At 37.1% G+C, this 25,046-nt stretch overlaps 1 protein-coding gene across 1 annotated transcript; it reads right to left on the bottom strand.

The window, feature by feature from the left end:
- Positions 1-15,201: 15,201 nt before the first annotated feature.
- Positions 15,202-17,322, bottom strand: LOC5574254. The gene is made up of 2 exons (XM_021838540.1): positions 17,127-17,322; positions 15,202-17,064 (listed from the first exon to the last, which is right to left on the bottom strand). Exons 1-2 carry the CDS (start codon positions 17,181-17,183, stop codon positions 15,202-15,204), a joined length of 1,920 nt encoding a protein of 639 aa, XP_021694232.1. The 5' UTR covers positions 17,184-17,322.
- Between the last annotated feature and the right edge of the window lie 7,724 nt (positions 17,323-25,046).

The raw sequence follows: 25,046 nt of genomic DNA, 5'->3' as shown, positions 1-25,046 counted from the left end.
ACTTCCGATGGTATTGCTTCTCATAATATTTTCGAACCTTTATCTGAAAATAATTGCAATGAAAATTTAAAAGAAGAAACAAATAATTTTGTTTATAAACCTCCTGTAAAAAGAAAAAGAAATAATAAATCTAACAATCACAACCAAATTTTGGAACCACAACCTTCAACATCTTATGACAAAAATTTTCCTCCCATGAATTCTTCTAATACAACTCAGAATATTCCTGGTTTCCAGAAAAGTAATACCATATTTTCTGGAAATAAATTTGATGATAGCAATAATATTAAAAATAATTCTCAGGATAATGAGAATAAAAATAATGATGCTAACATTTTGAACATTTTGGAAGATATTATTGAGTTTTTGGGATTAAATGATTTTTGGAAGAACCTGATTAGGAAGTTTTTACCATTTTTGGCCAATATTCTTGAAAAATTAAATTCATTTGGACCACTCATAAGTTCCTTGTTTTGTTCCTAATGGCTCAATTCAATAATCAAAGCTTGAATATTTTACAATGGAATTGTCGAAGTATTATTCCAAAAGTTGATCGACTTAAAGCTTTACTTTTAAACAATGGTGTTGATATATTTTGTTTAAATGAAACGTGGTTAGTAGATACTAAAAACTTAAGAATTCCTTTTTTTAATATAATCCGAAGGGATCGTAATATTTCATATGGAGGGGTTATGATTGGAATTCGTGAAAATATTCAATTCAAATTTTTAGAATTTTCATTGGACTCTCAAATTGAAAATGTTTCTATTTATGTCAAACATAATGATATTGAATTCTCGATTATTTGTTTATATTTTCCTCCCCAAGCTAGATTTTCTCTACAAGAACTTAAAACTATCTTAAACTCTGTTCCTTCTCCATTTTATATTCTTGGTGACTTGAATGCTCATCATTTTGCTTGGGGCAGTGATATGACCGATGGTAGAGGATCATTAATAATGGATCTAATCGACGAATTAAATTTAAATATTTTGAACGATGGGTCATTTACTAGAATTGCTGTGCCTCCTGCTCGCCATTCCTGTATTGATTTATCGCTTTGTTCAAATAGTTTGTACATTAAATCGTCTTGGAAAATTATTGATGATCCTAATGGTAGTGATCATTTACCCATTAAAATTTCCATTCATAATCCTGTCCGTGGGCAATTGAGTATAGAACCTTATGTTCATGATTTGACGAAAAATGTACATTGGAATAAATTTTCGGACTTGGTTTCTTCTGCTTTAAATAAGTTTGATTATTCGCTTTCACCTCTTCAAAATTATGATAGTTTTTCAAAAATTTTAATTGAATGTTTATATAAATCACAATGCAAACAAATTAAATTGGGGCCAGCGAAAAGGAAACACATTTCTTTTTGGTGGGATAATGATTGTACCATTGCATTAAAAAATAAATCAAATGCTTTTAAACAATTTAGGCGTTCAGGATCAAGAGAACATTATATTTTTTATTGTAAAACTGAAGCTCAGTTTACTCGAGTTACTAAATTTAAGAAAAGAGATTATTGGAGAAACTTTGTTGAAAATCTTGATCCTGAAACATCTTTATCTAAATTATGGTCTGTTGCTCGAAATTTGAGAAATTACAATATTCCTTCTACATCTGTTCTGGAATATTCAGAAGATTGGATCGATCAATTTGCTTCTAAAATTTGTCCTAATTTTGTCCCTCCTCCCATCACTTTTAAAAATCAGCAACGTTATAATTATTTCCCTGAACTTTGTAACGAATTTACTATAGAGGAAATGGATTTGGCACTATCTATTACCAATAACACTGCTCCAGGTATTGATAATATTAAATTCATTGTGTTGAAAAATTTACCCATTGATGGTAAATTACATTTACTTTCCTTATATAATTTATTCTTGTTTCAGAATATATTTCCTTTGCAATGGCGTTCTATAAAAGTAGTTAGTATTCTTAAACCTGATAAAAATCCTTCATTAGTAGATAGTAGAAGACCGATCAGCTTATTATCGTGTCTTCGTAAGTTAATGGAAAGAATGATTCTCAATCGCCTTGAATTGTGGGCTGAGAAAAATAATATTCTTTCATCTTCTCAATTTGGATTCAGGAAAGGTCGTGGAACTCGTGATTGTATTGGTCTTTTAGCTTCATATATTGAATTATCGTTCAATAAAAAACAAGATGTAGTTACTACCTTCCTTGATGTTTCTGGTGCATATGATTCTGTTTTAATAGATTTACTTTTTAGTAAAATGATTGATTGTAAAATTCCAATCATCCTTACTAATTTCTTATGCAATTTGTTTTCTTTCAAAATAATGCATTTTTACCATAACGAATCTCTTAGAACAATTCGTTATAGTTATTTTGGATTGCCACAGGGTTCTTGTTTAAGCCCCTTTCTGTACAATTTATTCACCAGAGACATAATTTCCATTATTCCGAATGGATGTTATTTTATTCAATTTGCTGATGATAAAAACATTTCTATAACTGGCCAAAATAGAGAAGTAATTCGTCATTTTATGCAACTTGCTTTGGATAATATTGATACATGGGCACATAATAATGGTTTTACTTTTTCAGCTCAAAAAACCAAATTTATATTATTTTCTCGCAAACATTCTCCAGTTAGTATTGAATTGTTTCTCAATAGTCATCGCATTGATCAAGTTTTTGAATACAAATATCTTGGTATATGGTTTGATTATAAATTGAAATGGAACAGTCATATTCAATATATCCAAAAAATTTGTTCAAAAAGAATCAATTTTCTTCGTATGATTACTGGAACATGGTGGGGTGCTCATCCCTCTGATATGATTACACTCTATAAAACAACTATTCGTTCAGTTATGGAATATGGTTGTTTTACATTTGGAAGTGCTGTTCAAACACATTTTTCAAAGCTTGAAAAAATCCAGTTTCGTTGTTTGAGAATTTGTTTAAAATTAATGAATTCTACTCATACAAAATCTGTTGAAGTTCTTGCTGGCATTATTCCTCTAAGGAATCGCTTACATGAGCTTAATTGTAAATTTTTAATAAATTGTTTTTCAAATAATCATCCTATTATTGATCTGTTAAAATCAATATTTGAAATTAATCCAACTAATAAAATTTTGCATTCATTTTTATATTGTTCTGGAGAAACCATTATTCCAAATTCCACACCTGGTTTCTATGAATATAGCATGAATGTTCATGCCTTCCGTCCATGTATTGATTTATCTTTACTTGAAGAATTAAAACAAATTCCTTGTCATGCTCATTTCCGTTTTGCTAATATGTTATTTAATCGAAAATTTATTGGAGTGGAACAAAACCAAATTTTTTTTACAGACGGATCTTTAGTGGGAAATATGGCAGGATTTGGAGTTTTTAATATCAATTTGGCTCATTTTTATAAATTGGAATCTCCGTGTTCTGTGTTCACAGCTGAATTAACTGCTTTGTATTTTACTTGTAATTTAATTAAAAATTCCGCTCCTAACATATACATGGTGTGTTCTGATAGCCTGAGTTGTCTTAATGCTTTGAATTGCAGTAATTTTCATTTTAAAACTCATCGTACTGTTTTATCTATTAAAAACTTATTACACAATTTGTATTTTCGAGGATATGTTATTAAATTCGTTTGGGTACCAGCTCATTGTAATATTTATGGTAATGAGCAGGCTGATTTATTGGCAAAATTAGGTGTTTTTCGTGGAATAACTTACAATCGTGATATTTGTGATTTTGAATATTTTACAAAATTAAAAAAATATTCTTTGAATAATTGGCAACTTTCATGGAATACAAGTATCCAAGGACGTTATTGTTATTCTATTTTCCCGAAGGTTAAGGCAGTTCCTTGGTTTAAAAACTTGTATGTTGGACGTAATTTTATTTGTTCCCTTTCTAGATTGATGTCCAACCATTATATTTGTAATAATTATTTGTTCCGCATGAATATAATAGATTCAGATATTTGTGAATGCAATGAATCTTATGAAGACATTGATCATATTGTTTTTAAATGTTCTCGCTTTAATGGACCACGAGAAAAATTTTTGGACAACATAATCAGGTTAGGTTTTGATATTCCTGTATCTGTTCGCGATATTTTGGGAAATAAATATCTCCCTATATTAAAAATTCTATACAAATATCTATATGACATTTCTTATCATGTTTGATATTTGCTGTTTTGTTTTCTTTTTTCTTTTTATTTTCAGCTACTACAAGTCCAGGATTGGCACATGGGACATGTCAATGATTGACTTTGTAAATCGTGTGGATGGCCCTTAACTATGATGACCTCACTTGACAGATATTGGCTCCGCAATGGATATGCTCCGCAAGAGCCTTTAATTATATTTATTTAATTTTTTGTAACGTATTTTTGAAAAGATAAAGAGGTTTTATGCCATTTTGAAAAAGATTTCGAAAGGAAATCACTCAAAGGGGCTTTTCCCTCTTTCAAAATTTTTAAGTTAATAAACAATAACAATAACAATACCGAGTGAATTAAGTACAACGTCGATTGAATGGACTCAAGCAAAACCACCAATAATGATGTTAATTTGATTCTACCCCATTACCCCGAATGCCATTTCCCCGATTGCCATCACTCCGAATTCCATCACCCCGAATGCAATTTCCCCGAATTTACAATTATCATGACATGATGATATTGATGACATTTCCCCGCGATATTGGAATTTGGGGTAATGTCATTCGGGGTGATGGGACGTTCGGGGTTTTGGAATTCGGGGTAATGGCGTTCAGGTTAATGGCATTCGGGGTAATGGGGTAGAATCGTTTATTCTGTCTCATATTCCGGACACCTTGATTCAAATTCCGAACAGCACGAATAAATCGTATTCAAATGAATAATTTTGCAAATAAATTTATCTGAGCTTCTGCTATCACACTACTAGAATCATCACTACTCCCACGGTATAACAAATATTGGAGTCGTTTAAATTGAACTGCAATCGACTACCATTTCCTTGTTATTTGGTGATATATTTCAGCGAAACATTTCAACCAAATCGCCATACAAAAACCGTGTGTATGCGGAATATGAGTCTGTTCGGAATTTGAGACCGGCCGAACACGAAAGGTGGGCCGAACACGAAACTTTCCGCACTCGAACAACACGATCCAACACGATTGGTCTTGATTCCGTCGTTCTTCTCTCCGGAACATGCAACCGAATCAAAAGATTACGCACTACTTTCAGAAAATCAAGGAACGTTTTAACTCAAAAACTTAAAATTTCCCCTGTAAATCAATGTATTTTTGGCAATGTTTAACGTTGAAACAACAAATATTACCACAATATTCACTAATGTCCCAATCCCTACACTTCATTCAATGAACAACATTGCATATGGTGAAAAAAGGATTGTTTATTTCAATCAATGATTTTAGACTGAAAAAGACTCGCGAAGAGGAAAAATATCAACGTCATATGCAGCCCACATTCCGCAGTCACGAAACGTCAAATGCAGTCCGTCTTTTGATTGGCTGCAAAAGTGAAACGTACTGTATGGACCGATGCACGAGTTCACTATTTGACGTTTGAGCGGTGCCGTGTTATTTATGTGACCATGGCAACGAGTGAATTCGGCACCGCTCAAACGTCAAATTAATGAACTCGTGCATTGGTCCATTCACACTAAACTGTTATTAAAAACCACAGTCGGCGGAGCAGTTTTTTTGAAAGTTGCTGATAAATCAAAACGAAATATTAGTAATTTATATTTCTGCTACGTTTGCTGGCATGAAATTTCACTCACAAATAGCCTTGTGATGCAAGCGCAATCATTTTTTGCTGAGAGGTTCATGTGAGAGTTTGAACGGCTTGTGCATGGTTGGTATAAACACAAAATGGAATAACAAAAAACTCAGCAATCACAGAAAAAAAGACCGTCTTCGCGAGTCTCGTGTCAGGTTTTAGACGGTTTCCATTTATTGAATTCATTTATTCATTATTCCCGATTTCAAAGATAAATCAAAGAATCATTCCTTTGCAAAAAATGCATTGTAAAAGGAAATCCCTATTTGATAACCTATTATTAAACTTATTAAGCTGAGAAGCAGGCCAGTATGGACGTGACGCCAGAAAAAGAAGATTAATAAGAAGAAGAGTATGCGTGATCTGTTTTTAGTGGTAGTCTCGAAATTCAATATGTTGAGTGCTAACTTCACTTGACTCAAAGGAAGAACCTACTATTGAAAACTTGTTTCTTTGTTGTGCAAAACATGATGTTTGCATTAATTGCACTCGCCATATTCGTCAAAATCGAAGAACATGATTTAGAAATTCGTTTATTTCATAAAGTAAATATCATTTCTCACCTAGTTTTGTAGCCTATCTTACTCAGTTCTTTTCAGCTTTCTGATGGTGATCTCAGAATTCAAAACGAGCGGTACGCTAATGGTGAAAAAACGGTTTTTCTGATAAAATTCAAAACGGCGACCAAATTAAAATCGGCCGCCAATTTTTTTTAAACTTCAAATGAAAGCTATATATCATTCCTCTATACCAGTGATCCTCAGCCCTGTTTTTTCAACCATTTTTATTCCTGATAGTGGATAGTTTTCGTAATGGTTTTGTTTGATGTTCTTAATAACTTTGGAAGTAGAACAACTTCCCGAGGAAAAAATATGCGGAACTTATCAGATATAAGAGATACAGCCATCACGTGCGGCCCGCGGGCCGCACTTTGGTGACCAAGGCTCTATACGATGCCACAAAGTTTGTTATGTGTTTCAAAGGAAATATGAGACATATCTAAATGAGCGTAAAGAAACACCTTCCTTAGCCGAGTGGTTAGAGTCCGCGGCTACAAAGCAAAGTCATGCTCAAGGTGTCTGGGTTCGATTCCCGGTCGGTACAGGATCTTTTCGTGATGGAAACTTTCTTGACTTCCCTGGGCATAGAGTATCATCGTACCTGCCACACGATATACGAATGCAAAAATGGAAACTTTGGCAAAGAAAGCTCTCAGCTAATAACTGTGGAAGTGCTCATAAGAACACTAAGCTGAGAAGCAGGCTTTGTCCTAGTGGAGACGTAAATGCCAAGAAGAAGAAGAAGAGATAGAACAGTTCTTTAGCAAAAAGTTACGCAATCAAAAGTTTTAAAAGTGCTCGGAACAAAGTTTTTGCCAGAAATTATCATAAAACATGTTATTGAAAGAAAACTGATTTTTCAGGTCTAACTTTTTGTTAAAAAAATCATAATTCGCGAACCATAAGAGATAAAAAATTGGGTTCTTTGGAAAAGTTGGTCCAAATCGATCGTTCTAAAACATTGTAGAACACCGTTAAGGCCTAAATGCGTCAGCAAAGTAGTTTGTATGCTGATCTCGTAGACCACGTGGGCCATTTTCACATTTTTCACATCACTTAAAAAATGTTAAAAAATTTGGAGCAACTTTCACAAACATACCATGTATCTAAAACTGCCGGTTTTGGCGCCAACATTTTTGTCCACATGGCTTTGGAACCAATGCACTATGGTCCAGGAATCAGTTTTACGTAGAAAGATGCATTTTGAGCTTTAGAATGAAACATTAGACAAAAACGGTCTTCTACAAAGTTGTTTGTATTAGAAAGGACCTTACCTTTGGTGTTATTCAAAATTAGGGTGGACCACATATTCATAGAAATTGTGCAACTAACTTTCTTATTTGTAGAAATTATATTATACACGCTTCAGCAAAGTTGTACACCATTTAATTTCAAGCAACTTTGCCAAAAAAAGTTGTTTTGTATCTCTTAAATTGACCGATTTAGAGCTATTTTCCTACGGTGACATAGGATGGTCCAAACAAAACTGGTTTTCTGGCTCTAGAGATTTCAATTCAAATTTCTCATCATGGTGACACATCTGTAATTTTTTTATATAATATACAATTCAATTTTGTCTTGAATGCAGTCAAAAGATATTTTTTATGTTTGCTCCAATTAGAGATATTCCCAATCACAGTAGGCATGTTTTTGAGAGAAAAACAACAATAACTCCTAAACGGAAGGAGATAGCGAGTTTCTTCACTCACCAAATTACGCATTTTTTAAAGCTCTCAAAGTGTTTCATAGACTACTTTGATGAGAAATTTGAATTGAAAACTCTAGAGCCAGAAAACCAGTTTTGTTCGGACCACCCTATGTTACCGTAGGAAAATAGCTCTAAATCGGTCAATTTAGGAGATACAAAAAAATGTTTATGGCAAAGTTGCTTGAAATTGAATGGTCTACAATTTTGCTTAAGCATGTATAATATAATTTCTACAAATAAGAAAGTTAGTTACACAATTTCTATGAAAATCCACCCTAATTTTCAATAACACCAAACAAAGGACCTTACTAATACAAACAACTTTGTAGAAGACCGTTTTTGTCTAATGTTTCATTCTAAAGCTCAAAATGCATCTTTCCGCGTAAAACTGATTCCTGGGCCACTGTGCAATGTGCATTGTATGGCGTTAAGCAAATCACAGACACCCTCTCCATCACCACCAACACCCACCCTCCCCTTAAATACTTACATAATTAATAATGAGTGGACCGCCCCCAACGACCAGGATGGTGCTTTGGAATGTGGTCGGTCTGAAACATACCTGGTTTTTAATGTTTGAACCAAAACGCACGATGATATTTGAAGAAACAAAATACAATTTTATTACTATTCAAAAATGTTCCAAAAACGGATCGTTCTTGTTGCCGAAAAGGGGGGGGGGGGGGTGCCAAAAATAGAGCATTCCAAAAACGGAATCCCACTGTATAATTATAAAATTGAACCGGCTCCGTAATGCTTGAGATTGCGTGAGTCTTCGATTGAACAATGAATTTAATAGGGTAAGCTTTTGCTAGATTAAAATTTTCATGTACCGTCAAACGGGGTAACTTGCAACAGGGGTGAAACTTGCAACACTTCGACATATTACCGAATTTTCGTTTCGTTCTGCCTTGAGTTAAACTATTATAATTTATTCCACCTTTGATTGACCTTAGCTATACAACAGAAGATTTTGGCAAGGGTTTGGGTGTTGTTTCTGTTTTGGTTGGTTTGCTGGAGGTGAAAATCATATTATTCGTTGGATTGTATGAAATTAATGCACCTCAACTCGGGCGGTAAGTCCCATCACGCTATTCCCCATCCCATTGTATCAAATCCCCCAGCGGAAAGTTCACCGTCATCTACCATCGATGGATCTCTGTCTTTCGCTGCTCCCGCAACGAATCCCCTACCAATTCATTTACCTGTAAATCAGGTCGCATCGTTCCAACGGCAGTCCAGGCACCGTTATGGCAGCAGACCCTACAGACAAACTTCGTACAATCGTAGCCGTGGCTCATCGATTTCCGAAACCTATCATCCTACGCCTGCACTCCCAAAGCCAGTCAACATCTTACTTCAGTGGAATATCAACGGTTTTTTTAATAACCTCGCGAACCTGGAGCTTCTCACAAGTTCAACTACACCATGGTGCTTAGCTCTGCAAGAAGTGAACAGGGTCACAACCGAACAGCTTAGTCGATCTCTTCGTGGTCAATACCGTTGGGCCCTCTATCGAGGTACCAACCTAAGACATTCCGTTGCAATCGGAGTTTTAGCCTCAATTCCTTTTGAAGTCCTTAGGCTCGAAACCGACCTTCCAGCCGTTGGAGTGCGTCTCCATGGACCATTCAACATCAGTGTAGTAAACATCTATATTCCCTGTGGTGCCCAACCAAATCTTGAAGAACAGCTCCATAGACTCCTTGAAGCAACACCAGATCCAGTTCTGCTAGTTGGTGACATGAATGCCCACCATCCAATATGGGGCGGGCAACGCACTGATAATCGAGGAACCTCTCTACTACATGTCTTCGAAGAACACGATCTCATTGTCCTCAACAAGGATCAAATACCTTTCTCAAAGGAAACTCCGCATCGGCTATTGACCTGGCTGCGGCTAGCCGGTCCTGTACCAATCGATTCCATTGGAATGTTGACTCCGACCTTCATGGTAGTGATCAATACCCTATTCACATTGCTACCAACGTCGCTCCACCGGCGACCACTCGTCGTTCAAGATGGTTATATGAAAAAGCCGATTGGGATAACTACGAACAAACTTTCCGGAATTCATCTAGGGGTCGCGAATCTGCCCATTTGCAAGAGCTCACTGACATTATTAACAAAGCTGCCAAGTCTTCCATACCCCGCAGCAGTAACCAATCGGGTCGCAAAGCACTACATTGGTGGACCGATCACACTCGGATAGCGGTAAAGGCCAGAAGGAAAGCATTACGCGCCGTCAAACGCATTCCAATAGGCGATCCTAGCAGGGAGAATGCTTTGAACTTATACCGAAGCCGGCACAGTGAATGCAAAAAGATCATTGCAGACGCCAAACGCAATAGTTGGGAGAACTTTCTGGATAGCATAAACGCATCACAAACTTCATCTGCCCTCTGGACTCGAGTAAATGCCCTCAGTGGCAAAAGAAAGACAAAGCCTCTGACTCTCCGTATTGAAAACTCGCACATCTCTGACCCCTCAACGGTAGCTAGAATCCTCGGCGAATACTTCGCCAGCTTGGCTAGTGTAGATAGCTATAATGATAGCTTCAAGCGTCGTATGCAGCCCACCATCAGCTCAGTCACTACCTTTCCCGTTCCTGATGACCCAGAAAACTTGTTGATAAACCACCCATTTTCAATTAGTGAGCTTCTTTTCGCACTCAAATGTTGTACCGGAAAATCTGCCGGCCCGGACGGCATTGGTTACCCACTTCTAAAAAACCTTCCTCCTTCGGGTAAGTTGCTGCTATTAGAACTTATGAACAAATATTGGCTCACTGACACCTTCCCCCCGGAATGGCGGGAAAGTCTCGTGGTTCCCATTCCAAAGAGTAATGCAGAAACCCACGACCCATCCAAATACCGACCGATTGCTCTAACCTGCTGCATGTGCAAGGTGATGGAACGGATGGTTAACCGGAGGCTGAAACAATTTTTGGAGTCCCAAGACTTGTTGGATCATCGGCAACACGCCTTCCGAGCTGGGCATGGAACAAGCACTTACTTTGTCCAACTTGGCGACGTCTTACACACAGCGCAGTCGGAAGGCTTACACACCGTTTGTTGTCTCATTGTCTCATTGGACCTGTCCAAGGCCTTCAATCGAACATGGACCCCGCTAGTGCTACGTCAGCTAGTTGAATGGAAACTATCGGGTCACATTCTGCGATTTGTCCAAAACTTCTTGTCTGAGCGATCTTTCCGAGTCATTGTTGGAGACTACCTATCCGACTCCTTTCCCGAAGAGACCGGCGTGCCACAGGGGTCCGTTATAGCTGTCACACTATTCTTGATAGCAATGAACAGCGTTTTTCTTACCTTACCGAAAGGCATCTATGTATTCGTATACGCTGACGACATACTCATTGTCGTCTCCGGCAAAACCCCAGTCCGCGTCAGGATCAAGGCACAGGCGGCAGTTAACGCGATCTTCAAATGGACCACTGCAACTGGTTTCGAGCTGTCCGCCCCTAAAAGTGTTAGATGCCACGTCTGTCCCACTAACCACCGCATATCCGTACCCATAAGTATCAACGGTCAACGCATCCCCACGAAGAAAACGGTGAAAGTGCTCGGCGTCACTATTGACCGAGCGCTCACTTTCCAGCATCACTTTGATTTGGTCAAGCAAAGCTGCCGCACGCGCCTCAACTTGATTCGAACAATCTCTCGCCCTCACCGCTCGAACAACCGTAATATCCGTTTCCGCGTTGCGCATGCCATTGTTGACAGCCGATTAACATATGGCCTTGAGCTAACGTGCATTTCAAGGGAACGATTAATAACAACACTCGCACCACTGTACCATGGATACATTCGCATCATATCCGGACTTCTTCCATCCACGCCTGCTGACTCTGCTTGCACTGAAGCTGGCCTCCTTCCTTTCCGCTTCTTTATATCCGCAGTGATTTGCAAAAAAACCGCTGCCATTATCGAAAAAACAATCGGGGACGACATGATCTGCCTTCTCACTGAGGGGAACAGTATCCTCCGCACTGCTGCCAATGTAGATTTCCCCCCAGTGGCCAGGATCCACTGGAATGGAGACATTTGTTGGCTTTCACCTAAACCTAACGTAGATAGCACGATTGGAAACCAGTTTCGTGCTGGGGACAACTCAATAGCTCTTCGGACAACCGTTCTGGACTGGCTACGCACAAAATATCCAAATCATGATCACAGATACACCGACGGATCTCTTTCCATGAGAGGCGTCGGCCTTGGCGTCTTCGGCCCTAATATTTCAGTTAGCCTTAGTCTGCCACCACTTTGCTCGATATTCTCAGCGGAAGCCGCAGCCGTGTATTTAGCAGCCACTACACCATCCGACCGACCAATAATTGTTCTTACGGATTCAGCTAGCGTAGTATCCGCATTGCAGTCAAACAGGCCTTCACACCCTTGGATTCAGCGCACGATCACCGATGCTCGACCCAACACCACCTTTGCATGGATCCCCGGGCATTGTGGTATAGCCGGCAACACAGCTGCCGATCGTCTAGCTGGTGCTGGTTTTTCCTGCCCCCGCTACGAAGATAATGTACCCTTCGATGATGTTAAAAGGTGGCTAACAAAGCAATTCAGGAGTATATGGAGTATGGAATGGAATCATCAAAATTCACCGTACCTACGAAAGGTGAAATCGTCCACCGAACGGTGGAAAGACCTTCCTCTTTTGAAGGAACAACAGTTGGTATCTCGGCTGAGGACGGGGCACACGCGTTTTTCACACAACATGAGTGGCAATGGATCTTTCCGCCGGATGTGTTCCTATTGTCACATAAGGAATACCGTAGAACACGTAATCTGCGTCTGCCCATTATACGAGTTTTCCAGGAATATTCATGGGATCTCAAGAAGCATTCGTGAAACCCTGGGAGATGACGTAGCAGCCCTGGAAGCCCTATTGCGTTTTTTGAAAGATTCTGGCCTATACAACATGATCTGACGCCCACGATAACAAACTGCTACAAGTATCACTTTTTCGTGTCCGTCCTATTAGTCCACCAGCTACACAAACCGCCCTTGGTTTAAGGAAACTTTTTTAGAATAACAAATTAACAGTGTACAGTATTTATACTGGTAGCATTCTTAGAATAACAAATTACAAAATGTTTTGACGTAGGACTTGACATACTGGCAAACCTTGGAAGCTGTGGTTCGGCGAGACCCCTTTGGTTGGGCCCCTCTGACACACCCCTTTTCGAGGCACCGTTCTGGTGTTCTCTAATCCGACAAAGTGTTGAACTAGCGTCAGTTAAAAAACACTCTAATAAAGACAAAAAAAAAATGAAATTAATGCTGAAAAACGTTCCTCGTACATCACAAATGGTAGAAATATGTCATTCGAGGCATTTACTACCAGTTACAGCACTTAGTAGTGTACAATTTGACAATATAAACGTTCAGATATTTTGATGGCTAAACACTATAAAATTTCAAAAACGTTTTTAACTACCCTTGTGGGGTAACTTGCAACAGCAATTTTGATCTCAATTGTTTGATATTTCTTGCCTTTTGTTATCGAAAACAAATGAAAAGGCAAACATGAACGTACATTTGTTGAGTAACATTAACATTTTTACAGCTTAATCAATTCAATACACATTTAGTACTAAATATTGGGAAATTTACATAAATCATATTATTATTAGATTTAGTTTTATTTTCTTCATGAAAATAATGAATAATTTTGAAAACCTGTAGGGTAGAAGCTCCGGTTTTGGCCATACACCAGTTGTAGCCATAGGAGATTATACACCGTTTTACATAGCCAATCAGCATGAAAGTTTTTGTGTTCAGTAGATCACATTCACATGATAGAGCTACATTCATTTACTCGTCCAAATTGACTCAACACATAAGAAAAACAACTCATTTTCCTTATAATTTTAACTCCCATACACCTAATTTGGCCAGGGCACTCCTAATTTGGCCACTCTCATGAGAAATCAATGCGATTGGCCATTTCAGGAACCGAAGATAAATCTCTGGCCAAAACTGGTTCCGTTGGCCTATATTGACCAACGGGATTTTCAAAGCGAAAAAATGGTCGAAGCTCAGTTTTGATATTTTACACACATAATATGGATTGAAAGCTTCCATTTGACATATTTGTAGTATAAATACGGCTTCCCATTTATTTTTTTATTGACATTTTCTCTTAGGCTGGCCAAAACCGGTGCTTTTACCCTATTAAAATTAACTTGCAGATCATCCACTGGGAACACCAACAGACACCATTTTAAGATGCTTTGTGATTTGTTGCTTTGATTTAAATATGTATAAAAAATAAGCTATGTGAAGTATAACCTACAATACCATTGCATTTGGGGAAAAGTTGCATTAAAACGTTTCAATGGCTTTCCAATAACTTTAAGACTTATGATACGCTAAAATTTCCCCGTGTGGACATTCTGTGCAATGCCAATGGAGTTTTGAATGAAATTGAATTACTACTCATAATTGAATCAATAATAATTAGTTTTCTAAGTAGTAGAGTAGCCTGTTTCTCATTTTTGTCATGCTTTTACTGCAAACAATTATTAAATGATCATTATAACACGATGAAAGTTAAGTTTATAATAGTTTATTTTAGGTAGCACTGTGTGTTGCATGTTACCTCACATCAGGGGTAGCAGTAAAAATGTATATTTTTCGTCTTTCCTGATCCCAGAAAACCAAATACTGACAAAATAATACCGCGTGGTATTCTTTACGTGACGATTAGGGTACCAGATGGTTTTTGTCTTATCTGTATCCTCAAAATTTTCATCCATATAGCTTTGAAGTTGAAAATTGTTGCAAGTTACCCCGTTTGACAGTAATTGAAAAAAAACTAGAATTTGACGAGTACGTCTTTAAAAGCGTGTTTGACGATCTTTTCAAATCGATCCGGAGGTCACTAAAAATAAACAAACCAGCGTTTAACGTTCAACGCTCCGTCATCATCATCATCGAAACTTCAAAAGCAGCTTTTCTGTTCAAAACTAAAAAATATTCGATGAAAATATGTTCACTGTGTTTCGGTTGGAGAATGGAATACATGAACACACTTTCCTGTAAATTTTCTTGATTTTGAAATCAATGACGGATCCTGCCCTCTTAAAGGTGTGACTTGTGATTGCTATTTCTTTAACGATAAAACCATGTGAAAAGCATTAGATGATAACCTACCTCGAGCGATGGGATCAGCTGCTTCAACTGCTGCTGGGTGATGTTCTGGATCGTTTCCATGATGAGCTGATGCAGCTGTTGATTCACCTCAGGACTGATTGCAGCATCCCGACTGGAGGACATCTTGGTCAGTGCGCTGGATACCTCCTTGAGGAGGCGAGAATCGGCTAGTGGGTCCGTTTGTTGCTGGATCAACGTCACTACATCGTCAATGGTTTTGGCCGGTGTTCGAGCGGATCGCACTCGGGCTAGGCTCTTGGTTTGGCCTAGCGAAGAAGAGCTGGATTTGGTCATCGGTACGGCTAGAATTCTGCCTCGGGGAGTCTTCTTGGGAACGTCTTTTGTGGGTTTTGGGGAACTCTGCTTGACATTCACGGATTTTTTGCTGGGATGAGAGGCATTTTTCCGTTGAGGAGGACGCCGTTTGGGGGCAACATTTGTTGATCCGTACATGGAGAGTTTGGTAACATGAGTAGAAGCCGTGGAAGGTTTCATTGCAGGAGTTTTCGACGATTTATCTTTTTTGGATTTACTCTTCAATTTGTTGGCTTCGTCTTTCAAACTTCTTCTTAAATTAAGGCACTTTTCGTAGATTTCCTCCACTATCAGATCATCCTCGTCGAAGATTTCCTTTTGAACACACAGTTTTGTCGAGCTCATGATCTGTTTCACTAATGTCCAAAGCTTTTCAGGACTCACACTTATCACAAAATACTTCATGTTCTTCAGGTAGAACTTCAACCCTTGATAGATCAATCTATACAGTTGGTAAACCTTCTGAGCAAACTCCGAAGAGCTCTTGGATATCACACAAACGTCCTCTTCGAGGCGATTGATCTGGTACAAGTAATTGCGCTGAAATCTTATGAGAAACTCCGCCGTCCGCTTCTCTCGTTTCTTAAGTTCTAGTTCATCCTCGGGTTCGTCAACCTTCCCCAAACAATGCCGTATGTCATCAATCATCAAACAGATTTTCTTCTGCAGCTCGGTAATCTTGATGAACGTGTCGAACTCTTCCACTAGCGATTTTCTTGATGGAGGTCGTATCCGTTCCAAGGAGGGGATCTTCTGTCCGAACGATTGCTTGCTACGTTTTGAGTTTCTACTATTCCGTTCGATGGCGGCAAAGTCCAGAACCGGTTGCACTTGATTCACAGGCTCTTCGCATTCTTGTTCATAGGTTTTGATGATCGCTGAGGCTGGCTTGACGGGAGATCGAACCCTTATAATGGGGGCCACATTGACGGATCCCTCCGAATCTCCGTCGCGTTCTTCGTCAGGTTCTAAAATGACCTCCTCAACAATTGACTCCGAATCCATGAACTCAAAACAGGTATCGATCGAATTCTGAATTTGCTGATTCTGTTCAACGTTCAGCTGGGATTCACTAGAACTCAGCGCAAATCCGTTCAATGTAAAGTCGTCATCCTCGAACCGTAGATTATCCTCAATATCTGCAGCATCGTCAGATTGACGGCTTTCTAATTCCTTGGACGACGACACCATGATGGACGAAACGGATGAACAGCGTGATGAAAAGGAAGTCACGGTCTGATCACTGTCATGATCATCTTGCTCCGCCTCAAAAGTCTTTAGATCCTCATCTACCCTCAATTCCACCGGGCCGGGATCTTTATCCCGTAGATCCTCCTCTGCCACCCGAAGAATCTCGTTGATCTCGTCCTCGGAAAGCAATCGAGCCGTGCCGTTCTGTTGTTGTGGCCTAGGCTTAATCTCACTGACGGATTTCGGTTCAGCCTTCGTATCGGAATTTCGCTGAACATTGCGAATTATTCGATCCAAATTGCTAAGGTTGATGTACTGCAATTCAAACGGACTCATGTTAAAGCTCATTGATACTCCTCAGTTCAACTGCAACTCACCTGGAAGTTATATCTCGTTGATGACCGTCGCATGAAGTCGTCCACGTCGATATTCATTCTACCTTGTACAGTGATCTTCTTAGATCACAGCTCTTGATCTTCTACTCAAAAAATAAATAGCAATCGGAATAAACTTAGAAAAGTGATGACACGCTCAGTTCGTCGGCGTCTACTTTGTTTTGGCTTTGGTCGTTGCCATGCGCAACCGCCGAAAATGTGCGATGCGAATGTAGGGCAGCATAAATACCTAGCATTGGAAGAAGCATAAAGCATGTTTCTGCTGGCAGCACAAAAGGTGAACGATTTAGCGCCTTGTTGAATGGAGTACATCGGCGGTGATGCGATACGATGCACGTGGTGAAGTGGAATCGGGGGGTATGGCTTGAGCTTGCATACGACCTACATAGCTATAAAACAGCATTCGAATACCGACCGGTAGATGGAGTGTGGGTTGTATGCACAAGTAATTTGGATTTTAGTAAGCTTTTTTAGAACTAAACCCACGAAATACTTAATGTGCATTAATTTTATTTTTGAATTTCTAAGTTTGAAATTATTGGTAGTATGTAAAGCTAAGTATGCTGTTTCGCTCAAGAAAAGTAAAGAAATTCCTTGACTGAAAGGGTCAAGAAATTTCCTACAGTCAGTAGCAAACCGGCCTTAAGAGAAGAATAATTATCGATTACTTTTCCAAATCGTCGTGAGTAACTAAAAATTCAAAACTATTCATCTGAAAATCTAAATATCCTACACAAAAACTGTCTTCAGCAAATTGCTCATTTTATGCAGATACCATGGAGAAATTCCATCAATTTGTTTTATTATGTCAATTATCAAAATTCGAAAAAAAAATCACTTTAGCTCAAGCATTATTGCTTTTGAACTAGTAATTGAAAAAAAAAAAAAAACACTCGAATATATATGATAAAATATATAAGTTATGTCTGACATGCTGCTAACATTTTATTCAAATCGGTCCATATATCACTTTTAAAATTGACTATTTTATATGAAAAATCGAATAAGTCGCAAATGGTTTGTTCAGTACTGTATTATTCTCATAAATATTGACATTACACTTACTGATAATCAGTTAGATATTATATATTTTGCTATTTATAAGCTTATCTTACGAGCAACATTGACTGTGACATAGATTTCTGACATAATGAATTCCAATCTTCTCATAAGAGATTTTATTTTGTTTTGAATAGAGCGGTTCCATTTGAATTCGAATGTCAGTTTACTTTTGTATTTTTTGATTTGGCTGAAATTTGGCATATGCTTTCTTTATATCCAAAAATGCCTATTTGCATCATCGGTTCGCCATTTTTTACCCTAGCGTTACTTTTGAGAGGCCTTAGAAAAAAAAGCCTTAACAATTTTCAAAAAATTAAAACTCAGAAACTATTTGTCTGATCGGTTTGGTGTCTTGCGCAAAGTTTTAGGTTATTGTTGGAACTATCTGGAAAAAAATATACACAGTAAAAAAAAATTTGTAATTTTTTTTATTTCGAAAATAAAGCTTAAAAATCCATTTTCACAAAAATCGTTTATGATTTTTTGAAAAAAGGTGAATTTTTGAAAATGGTCATAATAAACTTTTTAAATATTTTTCAACTCGATTTTATGAAAGTACGTAAAATTTACAACAAAAAAGGTGTGCAGAAAAATCAGGCTAACTTTTACCGTTTTAAAGATACAGCGATTTTAATACAAAATTATGATATAATTTTCAATCTTCGGTCATTATAATATAACTTAGAAACGGTTTGTCCGATCAGTTTGGTGTCTTCCGCAAAGTTTTAGGTTATTGTTGGGACTATCTGGAAAAAAATATACACTGTAAAAAAAATGTTGTGATTTTTTATATATCGAAAATACAGCTTAAAAATCAATTTTCTCAAAAATCGTATTCCTGATTTTTTTTTTTTTTTTATATGTTGAAGTAGACAAAAAATGAAGTCCTTTGCACAGTGGGTCAAGAAAGGTGAATTTGTTGAAAATGGTCATAATAAACTTTTCAAATGTTTCGGTAGCAATTAGCAAAATTTTCTCATATACCTTTTTTGTTGTAAATTTTGCGTACTTTCATAAAATCGGGTCGAAAAGCATTCAAAAAGTTTATTTAGACCATATTGAAAAATCAACCTTTTTTTAAAAAATCATAACTTTTTTGTCCATGATTTCTCCATCTTGACCCACTGTGCAAAAGACTTCATTTTTTGTCTTCTTTAATATATAAAAAAATAAAAAAAAATCAGGAAAAATTACAACATATTTTTTACAGTGTATATTTTTTTCCAGTTAGTCCCAACAATAACCTAAAACTTTGCGGAAGACTCCAAACTGATCGGACAAATCGTTTCTAAGTTATAATTTTTTGCAAATTATTAAGGATTTTTTTCTTAGACCCTTCTCAAAAGTAAGGCTAGAGTCAAAATGGCGAGCCGATGATGCAAAAAGGCATTTTTGGGTATAAAGAAAGCATGTGCAAAATTTCATCCAAATCAAAAAATATAAAAATGAAATTTGGGAAAAAAGTCGTCATTTTCTGTGGAACCGCTCAATAGGCTTTTAATTGAGGGGCTCTTACGCAAAAGAGTGTAAGTAACATTATGGTCAGTTTTGAGTTAAACATACTTGAAAAATCTACTTTTTCCAAGCTTTCCAACGGTATTTTTTGGTAATGTTTCCGTTGAACAGAAAAAATGAGATAATTTGTAGAAGATTGGTTTGTTTATTAGACTCCCATACAATTTGTATGGAATCAAACATTGTTGGTAAAAAAATTCAAAATCTATTTTCTCAAAAATAAGTTTTTGTCACTTACACCAATTTGCTTCTAACGCTTTCAATTGATAATGTTAGAACAATTATAGACACTATCCACTTATCTACATGAAGTGACTGGTAGTAATGAGAACTTAGGCAGGGATGTCATACTCCTAGAAGACTCACGGTCGCACTGTACGGTTTCATTCATAACATATTGTTCATATCATTCTAGACGAGACCTTTCCCATTAGTGTCATAGTTTGACAGATGCCTTCTATCACAGTACAGGCATTCTTGGATGTGCTACTTATCGCCAAATCTCGTTTCCCCAAAAGCCGATTCCCTGAATATCCCATTTGTGAGAAAAACTAATTTCTAAGAAAAGTATTGAGTAGGATGAGAAAGTATAAACTTATAATTATCACAAGTTTAAACATATCGAAGTAGTGAGTTTCCACGTCCTCGTTTTTTGGCAATGTTTTAAGTCGAGAATGACTAAATATATCCTTCTTTTGATTGCTTCTCGTTCTTACTAGTTCGCCACCCTGTCACTGAAGACTATTCTTGCTCCTTTTTGAACTGAATTACTTATCGGGGAAACGGGTTATGCGGGGAAATTGCATTCAGGGAAAAAGATTCATTCGAGAAAATGACATTCGGGAAAAGGCATGAGGAAATTAACTGATCAGGAACAAAAAGCCATTCAAACAAAAAAAAAAAAAGAGATACGAATTTTCATAAAGAGTTTCAGAAAATCTGACCAGATAAGAAAGTTTCTAAGAATGTTTTTAAATTTTTTTTATGATACAGTAATACCTCGATATAACGTAACTTGATTTTTATTTTCGTTACGTTATATCGAGGTTACGTTATATCGAAGCAAAATATTTTTTATTCCAAATTTCGTTCAACATGTATTGTTTGATGAGAAAATGGATCTCAAATGGATGGACCTCGTAGGTATTTTTAGTCTTTCTTACGAAATTTTTCGGTATTTTTCCGTGTTTATTTTTTATATTTGTTTTTATTTTCATTGTTTTATTATTAAGTCTCGATTCCAATAATCCTTAAAAAAATATATTTTGGAAAAATCTTTGGATGCATCCTTGAACACTCGGTAACTCTAAATGAAATTCAGAAATGAAATCTATCTGATTTTTAAAAAAAAAGATAATGTCCATGAAATTATGAAACTTCAAAAAATTTATTACTAAGAACTCGTTGTAAAATTCTTCAAACAAATCCTTTAGAAATTTCTTGTCAGAGTTTAAGAATAAATTTCCCAAGAATTATTTTAATAAACTATAATAGATTTCAGAAATCACTAGAAAAATCCATCAAAACAAGAACTATTTTTGAGGAATTTTCCAAGGAGAAGTTTCTGAACTAATACGTGGTAGGATTATCGGCAGTATTCTAGGAGAATTTTCTGGGTGATATGGGGATATTGGTCAGTTTTTGGACGAATCCCTGAATATATTTTTTACGGTACGGATCGTGTAAAAAAATCTCTAGATCATTACTTCAAGCATTACTTGGAGAATCCTTTGAATTAAATCATAGAGAACTCTCTTATGAAATTTCTGATGGAATCAATGAAGGATTTCGTTCCACTTAGAATCCTTGAAGGAACTTATGCGGTAAATAGAATGGTTCTTGCATAAATATTTGGAGAAAAATCTGCAGAAACTCATAATAAAATTGCTGGAGATATTCCAAGAAGATTGGTATTCAGATTTTCTCTAGACTCGGAAAAAAAACTAATTATCGTAGGCTAAATAGTTTAAAAAAATCATAGTTGAATCCACTTTATATCTTGGAGAAATAACTTGGTGAAATTCTTGATCAAAGGTACAGTAGATTTTATAAATGTAATTTTTTTAACTATTGGAATAATTCAAATTCCTTTAATTAAAATTCCTAGAATCCACAATTCTTTGAAAAAAGCTCTTGGACATCCCAAGCAGCACAATTTGTTTCAACTCAAGAATAAAATTATCTCTTGAAACTAATTCGAGTTGTCAATGGTTGAAAATATGACTTACTATTGCACTGAATAGCAACGCAAAAAGCGCAAGAGGCGGAGTCTGTTTGCAACATATTTAAGTTGTATCGAAACTGCTTATTTGTTGCAAAATGCTTGAGAAAAAAAAAATGAAAACAGAAATATGAACGAGAATTAAACTTCCGACCTCAACATCACCAATCGTCTCCTCTACTCACTACTCCACAATTGCTTCGCCAATGCACTATAAAAGCAACCACATAGCCCATTAATCAAAGCTTGTTGCTTATAACTTGACTGCACCCTTCGGAAAACAAGTTCATTCACCGGCGATATCAGGCCACGCCTGAAAAAATCTAAACTTTTCGCAAGAACCTCAACACATGAGAAACTCCTTTTAAACAAACAAGCTGTTGCTAGACCATGTTTTCGTTGTTAGATGATATGTAAGGTGCAACTCAACCATATTGCAACTGGATTGAAACAAACAAACTTCTAGCTGTCGTACACGTTGTTTAGTGCAACTTTTTCGCAACTGGGATGAATCTTCTTGAGTTGTGGGTATGGGACGAAAATTGAATGCAAGTTGCGGATGCTTCGAATGAAAGTAATTTGAAACATAACATTAAAACCCGCATTTTGGGAGAAGTTTCAAGAGTTTGTTCGAAAAGTTGCTGAAAACATCTTGATAAGCTTGACTTGATTGCTATTTGCAAAGGACATTTGCAACTTGTCGTTTCAAACATGTTCAACGTCACACAAGGAGTAAAATGCATGTACATTGGAACGGAAATGAAATTTTATGAGCCTTGATATTGATATGCAACCGAATAAGAACTAGGTAAGTTACAGATGCTTTTATTGATACGCGATTGAATCCATTTTTGAAAAGCATCTCTTTGGAAGATGTTTCGTGTGCTACTTGGGATATTATGAAGAAATTCCTGGAGGAATATTTGAACCATTTCTTGGTGGAATTCAATGAGATTTTTCTAAGTAGATGAAAAATCGAATTTAGTACTATACCATTTAATTCCACTAGAATTTGAATCCTTTGACAGATACGCGTATTTCGACTTCAACTGTAAGGCCGTTTTCAGTGTCATGTACTAGACTCGGCTTTTTCTGATGAAACTCGTCAAGGAATCCTTAAGACGGGAATCCGTTAAGTCAATACTGTTCAAATGTTCCTCAAAACGCTTGGACGAATCCCTGAAATCACTTAAAAAAACATGTGGTAGAATTATTTCTGAAGAACATCTCAGAAGTTTTTATATATGAATATCAATAGGGTTAACTAGTGGAATTTCTTTGAGATTCCTGCCGGAATTATTTAAAAAAAATATGTTTTAACTTTTATACATGAATATCAGAAGAATTTAAGATGAGTCCATGGAGAAATTATTGGAGGAATCTCTGCAGGCATCCTCGAAATGATTCTAGTTTAAATCCGTGACGAATTTCGAAGAGAAACATTTTAAGAATATCTGTAGGAATGCCTGAAGCTAATATTTGCCCGACGACACACAAGTCTAATCTGAGTTTGGTCTAGTCTTTTTAAATGCAAAGTCTAAATTAATAATTATCAAAGTGAACAGCAGGCTTGGTTTCAGTGGGAGCGTAAATACAACAAAAATAAAAAAAAAGAATGATGTATACAAATGAACAGCATCGACAAAATGTTGAAATTAACATTGAGCTCATATCACACTCAATACCGATTCATGACTGTATCCAGTGATTGTAAACGCTTACATTGCTCTTATTTAGTGTTGAATCTTGAATAATGTTTATTGTGGGTTATAATTCATGTTTTTAATAAAAACTAGAAAAATAAATGAGAGCGAAAAAAAGTTACGTTATATCGAGGTAAAAGTTACGTTATATCGAGTTACGTTATAAAGAGGTTACGTTATATCGAGGTTACGTTATATCGAGGTATGACTGTATCATTATTTTGTGTGTATTTCTTTATCATTTCCTCTGATAATTTTACAGAAATTTATACAGACATTTGACTAAAGTTTATTACATACCTTGATACCTTGATGGCTACAGCGTAGCGTCACGCCATTGCCGGGCGTATTGTAGAGCTCCATATTCGTCGGTCTTGGGCGAAACTTCTCCAGTTGCTCCGAACGTTTAGGGTCGCCAGGTCCTCTTCCACTGCGTACAGCCAGCGTATTCGTGATCTTCCCCGAAGCCGCCGTCCTCTACCTGGTTCTCTGGTGAATATTATTTTAGCAATTCTTTCTTTCGACATTCGCACTAAGTGACCAGCCCACTGAATTCTGCAGTATTTCACACGCTTGATAATGTTCGCATCTTTGTACACTTGATACAACTCGTGATTCATGCGCCTGAGCCAAACACCTTTTTTGAGTTTCCCACCAAGTATTGTCCGCAGCACTTTACGCTCGAAAACACCGAGAGCTTCCCGGTCTGCGTCCGAACACTTGATTTCGAACCATCCAGCGCAACACGTATCAGCTTAATTAGTTTTGCCGGAAAACCATTTTTAGACATTATCTGCCAAAGCTCATTTCTTTTCACTGAGTCGTACGCTGCCTTGAAATCAATAAACAGATGGTGAGTCTGCAAGTTATACTCTTGGAATTTGTCTAGGATCATTCGCAAGCTAAACATCTGGTTCGTTGTCGAACGGCCCTCACAAAAACCAGCTTGGTATTCGACGACGAAGGACTTCTCGAGCGGTTTCAGTCTGTTAAACAGGATGCGCTACAGAATTTTGTACGCCGAATTCAGCAGGGTAATTCCTCTGTAATTGGCACACTCCAGTCTGTGCCCTTTCTTGTAGATAGGGCGGATGAAGCCATCCAGCCAGTCGGTGGGCAATTCTTCGTCTTCCCTTTATCTTCAGAAGTACTCGGTGGATCGACTGGTAAAGCTGCTCGCTTCGGTGCTTGAGAAGCTCGACCGGGATCTCGTCCTTCCCAGCATAGAAACACATTACACATTTATCGTCCCATAAGGTTGATTTGTAGTTTTCATACCACGGTTATATTTTGTAAAAAAAATAACTTAGGATTGTCTTGGAAACATTTTTGGAAAACAATTGTTTTGTGTGGGGTTTACATTGTAAGGGGCAAAATGGTCTCCCATACAGTATAGCCTCC

This window comes from Aedes aegypti, chromosome 1 (genome assembly GCF_002204515.2).
Source record: "Aedes aegypti strain LVP_AGWG chromosome 1, AaegL5.0 Primary Assembly, whole genome shotgun sequence".
Lineage (NCBI taxonomy): Eukaryota > Metazoa > Arthropoda > Insecta > Diptera > Culicidae > Aedes > Aedes aegypti.
This window is presented reverse-complemented; position numbering and strand designations above follow the sequence as displayed.

What these genes read in the sequence shown, in the direction of transcription:
- LOC5574254 (XM_021838540.1), bottom strand. Translation starts at nt 17,183, where the DNA reads ATGAATATCGACGTGGACGACTTCATGCGACGGTCATCAACGAGATAT. An exon ending in CAACGAGATATAACTTCCAG is followed by an intron (nt 17,065 to 17,126) that starts GTGAGTTGCAGT and finishes TTTGAATTGCAG; the next exon opens with TACATCAACCTTAGCAATTT.